The sequence below is a fragment of the Lycium barbarum genome, chromosome 4, assembly GCF_019175385.1.
Source record: "Lycium barbarum isolate Lr01 chromosome 4, ASM1917538v2, whole genome shotgun sequence".
Classification (NCBI taxonomy): Eukaryota; Viridiplantae; Streptophyta; class Magnoliopsida; order Solanales; family Solanaceae; genus Lycium; species Lycium barbarum.
Window position 1 is genome coordinate 13,495,518 of NC_083340.1, and position 9,633 is coordinate 13,505,150.

General features: G+C 32.0%; 1 protein-coding gene across 1 annotated transcript; it reads right to left on the reverse strand.

The window, feature by feature from the left end:
* Positions 1-1,408: 1,408 nt before the first annotated feature.
* LOC132638209 (flavonol sulfotransferase-like) lies at positions 1,409-2,971 on the reverse strand. Its single transcript, XM_060355171.1, has one exon. It carries the CDS (start codon positions 2,921-2,923, stop codon positions 1,889-1,891), a length of 1,035 nt encoding a protein of 344 aa, XP_060211154.1. The 5' UTR covers positions 2,924-2,971; the 3' UTR covers positions 1,409-1,888.
* Positions 2,972-9,633: the final 6,662 nt, after the last annotated feature.

Below are 9,633 nucleotides of genomic sequence, written 5' to 3' on the forward strand. Positions count from 1 at the left end.
AGAGAGAGAGAGAGAGGGGTAAGCACAGAGGGAGAGGGAGAAGAGGGGCGGCGCGGCCACAGTGGTGGTGGTTGAGAGAAGGGGAGAGAGATTTTTTAGGGTTTTCAGAAATGAAAAATCTGAAATGGGTAGTGATTGGGAAAAAAGAAAGATATATGTGTTTCGGTATGTATTTTTGATAAAGCTACCATTTGTAATTTAGAAAAGTTAATTAGCTACTAAATATAATTAAATAATAGGGTAGTTAATATTAATAATTAGGTCTTAAAAGAAGCTACAATGAGTAAAATTTATGCCTTTTGATTTTTGAGAAATTAACGTAAATAACCGCCCACCAAAATAATAGCCAAGATAAATATACTTTTTGTAGATTAATGTATAATATACATAAAAGCACATTTTGATACATAATGGAGTAGTGTATATTTTTTGTATATTTAGCTAGCGAATGTAAATATTTCTTGCCGACCGGCCAAATGGATAAAGAAATGCTATCTAAGAAAATGTACTTTTCTGAATAATTGTTAGTGTGAGATATATAAATGGGTAAACTACACATATATACATGCTAAGGAGAAATATTTACGAAACATGACGGATTTTCATATATTTTTCGTTTTTTTATTTTTTTTCCAGAAAATATATATATTTTTTATAAAAAAAAATAAAAAATATTTTTATTTTTAAAAAAATAATTTATATATATATATATATATATATATATTTTTTTTTTTTTTTTTTTATTTTTTTTTTTTTTTCTCAAAGGCTTAAAAAATTACCTCAAATTTTTTTGTATGAAAGTTGTATGAAAAATGTATGAAATGTGTATGTGTGAGCGAAATTTTTAATATAATTTTCATATACAAAATTTTGAGCGAAAACTTTAAGCCTTGAATAATGTATGAAAATTGTTACAATGTTGTTGTAGTTGTATTAATTTTCCAGAAACCTAATATGAACTTTATATACAAAATTGTGAATAAAATTCTAAGTCTTGAGGGAGATATATAAATTTCATACCATTCTCATGCATAAAATTTTGAGCGTAATGTTTAAGCCTTGATCAAGAGATACACATTTCATACGTTCTTCATACATAAAATTTGAGCGAACTTTTTAAGCCTTGAGCAAGATATACACATTTCATACACAAAAATTTGAGCGATTATTTTAAGTCTTGAATGTTGTATCAAAGTTGTATACAATGTTGTTGTAGTTGTATTAATTTTACAGAAATCTAACATGAACTTTATACACGAAAATGTGATCGAAATTTTAAGACACGAGCAAGATACAAATTTCGTATTGTTTTCATACACACAATTTTGAGCGAATTGTTTAAGCCTTGAACGAGATATACACATTTCATACATTTTTCATACCGTTTTCATACACTAAATTTTGAGCAAACTTTTTAAGTCTTGAGCGAGATATACACATTTCATACAACTTCATACATAAGTTTTTGAGCGAAAAAATATTAATTTTTTTAAAAAAATAAAAAAACAAAAAAAAAATTTTAAAAAATTTTAAAAAATATAAAACATGTTTTGTATAGGATTTCTAATGTTATGTTTTGTAAGTATAAAACTATCGTCACGTTTCGTAAATTTTTGTTCTTAAGATGTATATATATGTAGTTGACCCTATATAAATGTAGCTCTTTCAATCAGTTAATGGAATATTTAACTCAATAACATCCCATAAATTCACGTCTAGAATAACCGGATTAGAAAAATCAGGATATTCAGAATAACCATTTTATTGCAAATCATAACAAGATACAGACATCAGACATGGTACATGAGAACTCAAGAAGATCAACAAGAAGAAAGACAGAATTAAATGAAAAACCAAAAGCAATCTCCAAACGTTCATTAATACTTCCTTAATCCTTTGTTTTGTTCTCGCTAAGGGAATACAAGCCCACAGACTGGAATTTTTCCTGTGTTATTTGGTCAATTGAGTTTGCCATATCTTCAGTTAAAAGATTCTTCCAATCTCCAACTTCTCCTTTACGGAAAAAGGAACTATTATTGATTTTCCAAGGTTTTAAGTCAAAATAGCCGCTCTTATTCACCTCTAAATTGCTCAAACTTTTGATATTACAACGTGCAACTATTTTTTCAACCACACCTTGATTCACTTCCTCCTCAGAGAATGGCTTCCCCATAAACTCCGCCAATTTCTTCACATAGCACAACGTGTCACTCTTCAAGTCCTCGTACGTTAAGAAGAACACCCTCTCCGGTCTCTCTACACTTTCCTTAAAGTATTCCAAGACATGGTCCCAATAGGGTCCATACATGGACGTACCATCACAAAACCATTTGAATTCTTGTTCGAGTGTAATACCACTCTCTACACCGAAGGTTTCTTGTTGCTTTTTACCGTAATGCCACCAAGAAACAAAGGTGTCTTTCGGTTCCCTACATATGTAAATGATCTTGCAATCAGACTGTACTATAGTTGGTGAAAGGCAAGCATAAGGGAGATGTGTAGCCAACACTGGCAATTCAGTGTCCAGGGCACTAGGGTTGGCGTAATAATCGACTTCCAACGTTGCTACGCACTCGTGGGGTACCTTGTTAAATAAAGGGTTTGTCGAATCATCATCCAAGAAACGATCTCGAGTCATAATAGAAAATGCCAAGGCTTTAAGCCAAGTGGTACCTGTTTTTGGAGAACTACAAAGGAAAATATCAGAGGGTTGAGCCTTGAAGTTTTCTGAGAGGGATAAAGTTGCTTCTAAAGTGCTAGAATGGAACCAAAAGCCATTGTATTGAAAGATTTCATAAGTAGGATGAGGGGGGTCTAGTTTTGGGAGGTTTGATATTATATCTTTGTATTTCAAGCTCATTGTTTCCTTTGAATTTTCTGATTCAGAAAAGCGACTAACTTTGGAAGGGGAAGATGAAGGCATTTTTGGTGAAGGAACTAGTGATTATCAAGGGGTAGTTCAAGAATTTAAAACATGATATCCTGATAGGATTACAACTTCTCCATTGATATATATAGAGATAGAAGAGATATTTTCTTAAATTACAAGTAAGTCCTAATTTTATTCATGTCATAGACTTTCAGAGAGTTTTTGGGCAATACTGTCCCTTATTTTTTAAGGTAGCTTTATTTTTGTCCCGTAAATATAATTCAGAGCATCTTTCATCTCCTAAGTTTTTTAAAATGGAGCACCTTTGGTCTTACTAATATAATTTGTTTAAAACTAATACTAGTACTCTTTTCTTACCAGTAGTATTAGTATTATTCTCATAGGTTTTTGTTCTTCAATTTCTATTACTATTTGTTGTTTCCTGCACTTTGGTTATCGTATTATTTATTGTTGTTACCGTTCCTTTCTTTCTGAATGCTATGTAGTGCTTTCCTTATTATTTTCCACGGCTTCTTCGATCACTTTCGTATTTTGTTTTTCTATAGCTGCTGTGAAATGTTATCATTTTCTTTCTTGGAGCCTAGGGTCTATCGGAAAGTACAGTATCTCTGGTGATTAATTTCGGAACCTATTCATTGATGACTTCTAAATTCTAATATCCGTGTAAGTGTACAAATGTTCAGATTGGATTGAATTGTCTATAGCACAATAATTATATCTTCCTGCTACGCTTCCAACCCTTACGCAGTGGAAAAAATAAACGGAGAGAAAACAGAGTGGCAATAACTCTTATAAACTCTCACAAGTACACAGTAATCTATATTGCAGTTACAAGTTGGTCACTCTGCACCATACATAAGGATATTATAGTTAGATAAGGAATTGACCAGTTGGCATTACATTGATTAGCACCTTTCTTCAAAAAGCAATAAATAAATAAAAATCATCCGGTTATATTTAATAAACTTATCTTAAAAAATAAGGGATAATTTTGGCTAAAAACTCGACTTTCAGATCTAAACATTGTTAAACAAGCTTTTCTCATTCAAAAGAAAAAAATTAGTCTAGATCTACCTACGCTTGAATAGTCATCTGCTAGAGCAAAGTTTATTACTATTTTTATACGTAAATATGTCCTATTATGGTAAGTGAGCAGCAAGATTCTGCCATAAAAGATGCCATATTTTTCCAGCCCATATTTATTTAATAATGAATTTCTATACTCACATTTTAATGCTACGGAATCTGAGAGTTGGTTTGATCAAAGGGTCTGTAAGACAAACTATACAATTTTAGTGATGAAGTCTATACACACATTTTAATGCAATTTTCACATATGATTGATTATTCAGACTTCCCATATCTTCCATCGATACTATCATCCACTTGCAATTGATTGAAGCTAGACAAATCTGGAGATTTAATTGAATAGTTTGTTAATATATGCATGTGCATCATTTGGTAGCACAAGATTTAGAGCAGATGGTGATCTTTAGGTATTTTCTGGCTTGCTGTGTTGTCCTCCGACCAATTAGAATAGAATAATTTATTTATTTTTCAACTTTCATATTTTGTTTCTTGATTCCTTGTTTTTCTTTTGTTTCTTGTTCTCTTTGTATTTAAATGTATTTGGGTATTGGTGTTACGAGCTGTTTAACCATTTGCCATAGGTACTCTTGACACTAACTTATTATCATACGTGTGCTTATGAGAGGTTACTAAAGCACTTTTTTCTGATATAAAGACCACAGAGAATATCGATAAAATGGAAAAAGGATTCTATATTTACTTAATCGTTGAGTAAAATAATATTTTTCCATATATATTGAGTAAATGAATAGTATCACATGGTTGTATGACATAAGATAACTTTACAAATTAAGATTCTGTTCTGTGAAAGTATCACATGATTCGTTCGAGACAAATAACACAAGATCCGCACATCATGCTTCAAGAAAAATTGGAGAATAGTATGTTATCCTTTTAAACAATGCGGAAATATAACACGATTTCTTCGAGATTACGTGCAAATATATTCAATTGTCTGAGTTGGTTTTATTAATATATAAATTTCACGGTAATCTATTCGACCTTAATTATAAATTCAGTACTCTCTCCGCTCCAATTCCAATTTAGGGGAGATGTTTTGCTTAGACACAAAGTTCAAGAAAAAAAATATTTTTGAAACTTGAAATATAGAATAATCTATAAAAAGCTTTGTAGCTATAAATCATCTCATTAGAGTGATATAGAAAGTTTAAAATTAAATTATTATTAAATAGATATCATTTTTTTTAACACCGACTAAAAATGAAACAATCTCACTTAAATTGAGATAGAGAGACTACTATTTAGAACGAGAGGACTCCTTTCTTATTGTTGGTTTTTAACAAAGAAATGTAGGAAATAACAGAGAAAAAAAATACTAAGAGAATTTTTTTTCTATTCATCTATGTTTAGTTCTACATTTATAGGGAAAAAGTAGTAAAAAATAATAATTATAAACTAGCCTAGAATATCTCTGCAGAGTATATCTTTTACTAACTAACCTAGCCTAGAATATCTCTACATAATATATTTCTAACTAACTAATTACTAACAGTAAAACAAAGTTTATTCAAAAGCAGTAAAACAAAGTTACTGTAGTACAAAAGCAAATATTCTAACATTCCTCCATGGTTTTGTAATTGCAAACTCTAAACTTGGCTGGAATTGACTTCGTGAACAAATCTGTCACTTCGTCTTTGGTCTTGCAGTTTTCTGGCATGTGTTCATCTTCTGTTGGATCAAATGAGAAGTTTTTACCCCTCATTTTAACTCGTAAAATCTCCTGCTTAGTGGCATCAAAGATTCGACAGTACTTTGAATTGTGTGAAAATTAATTGGGGTTTTATGACATTTAGGGAATATTTTATTGAAATTAATCAAAGGCAAAACAATTTTGAATAATTCTTTAGTTAATTGATTAAATCAAGGAAAATCAGATTAATGGGTGATTTATTCTATTTATTATCCAAGGTAATTTGAGTAATTAAAAGAATTGACCATTTTACCCCTCAAACTTTAATTCGGTTTGTTTGCAGTTGTTTAATTAATGAATTATCTTGATAATTAATTTGGTAAATTATTGGGGCCATTGTCTGCAAAATGATTTTTAACAAGTCATGATTTAAAATTTTTATTAAGTCCTAATAGGCTAATAATTGGTCTTTTTTTTATTTTGAATATTTATCCTCGACCCTCCATACATATATATATACACACCATGTATATACAAATATATATACACACACACACACACCAAGCCCACAATCTTTTTTTTAAAAGAGAACAGGCCTAGCCATAATGGACTAGACCCGGTCCACTAAACGATTAAAGAGGGGGGATACACATACACCTCCCCCTCATTTTATTTCAAACCCTAGAGATTGTATATGCAAAAAAGAAAAGGGGGAGGCGGCTAGTGGTAAAACCCTAGTGAGTTTTAACAATTTAAATCCTTTTTCCACTAGCTGGTCAACACTTAACAGATTTTGATCAATATCAGACACGTATAGAACATCTGAAATTATTTTTGTACCTGAACCTGTTTTGATTGCAATAGTCCCTTTTCCTTTTGCAGGAATATAGTCACCATTCCCGATTCTGACTTTCTTGTTTTCCATTGACATAAACTCTTTAAAAACATTTCTGTCATATGTCATGTGGTTTGTACAACCACTGTCAATCATCCAAAAATCAGATTTCTTGGTTGAAAAATATGTTGCCACAAACAAGTGGTCTTCTTCTTCGTCATTGGCGACTGGTGCATCTGCTTCATATTTAGGAGATTTATTTTTGCAAATCACTGCTTCATGACTAAGTTGGTTGCAGATTTTACACTGTGCATCTAGCCTATTCCAACATTTAAATGGAGGATGACCTTTTTTGCCACAATGCCGGCAGGATGGGTAATGTTTCTTGAATTATCACCCTTGCTTTGAGTCTTGTGGTTGGCTATCAAGGGTTCTTCAGCCGTACCATCTTTCCTCATAAGCTGTTATGGATACTTCGTATCTTTCAGGAACCGTAACAAGAATTTTTTGAACGATTCTTGAATCTTTAAACTTAGTGCCAAGAAACCTTACCTTGTTAACAATGGCAAGAAGTCGGTCTGAGTACTCTTTGACGGTCTCAGATTCCTTCATTTTTTGCAATTCGAATTCCATTATTAAATTCAACACCTTCATGCCTCGTATTCTTTCATCTCCTGTGTATTCTTCCTTCAGATAATCCCAAATTTCTTTTGCTGTTTTGAGAGCCATAACTCTTGTGAAAATTGTTGCAGACACGAGCAAACAAAGTTGCTTTCGCCTTTGATTTTCTTTTTGGCTTTTGATCTGGGCCAAGGTAGGATTATTTGGCAGCAGAAAAGCATTATAATCCATTTCCACGGCCTCCCAAAGATCTAAAGCCTCAAGATAAGTCTTCATTCTTACTACCCATAGATGATAATTTTCACCATCAAAGACTGGAGGAGCTATATGAGAAAAGTTATTTTCAGAATCCATCTCACTCACAGGTCCCTCAAAAAAATGGCTCTGATACCAATTGTTGGTTTTTAACAAAGAAACGTAGGAAATAACAGGAAAAAAAATATTGACAGAAAAATATATGGCAATGCAGTCAAAAGGATTTTTTTTTTATTCAGCTACATTTATAAGGAAAAAAGCAGTAAAAAAATAATTATAAACTAGCCTAGAATATCTCTGCAGAGTATATCTTTAACTAACTAACCTAACCTAGAATATCTCTGCAGAATATATTTCTAACTAACTAATTACTAACAGTAAAACAAAGTTTATTCAAAAGCAGTAAAACAAAGTTACTATAGTCCAAAAGCAAATATTCTAACATCTTAGAATAAGTTGAAAGCATAAGAAACCACGGTAAATCCCTATACATTCAAAAAATTAACTAGTCATGATAAAACAAAAAAGGGACCATTATTTTTAATTCTAAAATGAACATAACTTTCTTTGTCATCATAGATCATTAAAACTTTAACATTCCTAGATAATGGAAAAACTTGAGTGAAGAATCTTTCTTTTCTAGCAGCTAGTCAAAGATTAGCAAGGGTATCAGCAATATAATTAGCTTTTCTATAGCACTGGTAAACTTGACATTGTTCTTGAGTTAAGAGCTACCTAATTAACCATCTGAATATGCCCTTTGATCAGTAATTAGCTTGAGTTTTGTTATGGCCATCGATCATATTAATCAAGAGTAGTGAATCACAATCAATAATCAGATATTAATTGAAACCTTGCAATTTATCACTTAACATGAAATCGAGTCACCATATATAGCAAAGTCACATTTACCATTTCACTACTCAAAGCATAGATCAATTCAGACCCACTCGTCCACATGTGCACGTAAATCCCCTATTTAAGTCATGTATTTCAAATCTTGTGACATTTGAAAACCCTATAAAGGAATCAGGCTCAGCACTAAATCCACCGTAAGCTCCAATTCAATTATTCAACTCAACACAATCAAACTATATTGTGTAACATATACTCATCAATAATACCTTAAAACAGCGGCTTCATCATCTAAGTATTAGTTTACTTAGCCTCGCTGATAGTCATCAAAAACTCTAAAGTGTTCTTGTTAAAAATTAGTAACATGAGCGAGAATCGTGTACCTGTTAACAGCAGCAGAAAATTCACAGAACGTTTGTTGAAGAATTGCTCCAAGCGAATTCTACTTCACTAGGAAATAGAACACTGATATCCACGAATCCACAAACTAAATTCCCCACTATTAGGTGTTTATGATATTGCTAAATCTTTTTAGAGAAGAGAATTCTCTATCATATATAGAAGAAGAGCGTTGTTCTGTATTTTTAAGAAAGAGGAACTATTATCCCATTATCCACATTAATAACCGTAGAGGCTATTTAGTGTGGGGTAACTTCTTTACAGGTTTTTTTTTTAAAACCTTTTAACCTCTTTACCCTATATCTCCTAACCGGGTCGAGTCAGTGTCACACCCCGAACCATGGCCTGGGTGTAACATGTTACTCAGTGCCATACTGCATGTGACCGAGCGAACCACATGGCTTGTTGAATCATCATGAGGCATACTGTTATTCCCTATTTTAACCGGGGTCAAAATCGTTTACAACATCCCGATAATTCCGGGGGTTAATTAAAGTTGAGGAGTCGCCACCTAATTATTTATGGTGAATTAGGTCACCTAAGGTTAATTAAAGTAATTATCTAAAGTTGATTTTATTTTAAAGTTTACGAAACCAAAAAGATCTAGGTAAGGGTTCAATTAGTCTAAAGGGAAGGTATGAGGCGTCCTTTAAGACCCATTAACAATGGTTAACCGACCGGACTTATGTTAGTTAATTAAGGCTAAAAATGTAAAATATAAGTATTATCCTATAAGGTAGTTGATTTAAACTAAGAAGAGTGGGAATTAGTGTTTAAAGTGAAAGGCTGTGACTAAAATGTATTGTGATGTTTTAGTTCCTTATGGACAAAACTTCTTTCTTCATTGGATATGATAACCTTCTAATTTCTCACAAATAATAACCACACGTCCTAATCGAGGTTGAGCTTTGTTACACCCAGTTTTTTTTTTTATCTCTTCTTCTTTACCTTAGAACGTGACAGTGTTTGTTATACCCAGTTTCTCCTTTTTTTTTAATCTCTTCTTCTTTGCCTTAGAACGTGACAGCCTGAAAAAAA

What these genes read in the sequence shown, in the direction of transcription:
- LOC132638209 (XM_060355171.1), bottom strand. Translation starts at nt 2,923, where the DNA reads ATGCCTTCATCTTCCCCTTCCAAAGTTAGTCGCTTTTCTGAATCAGAA.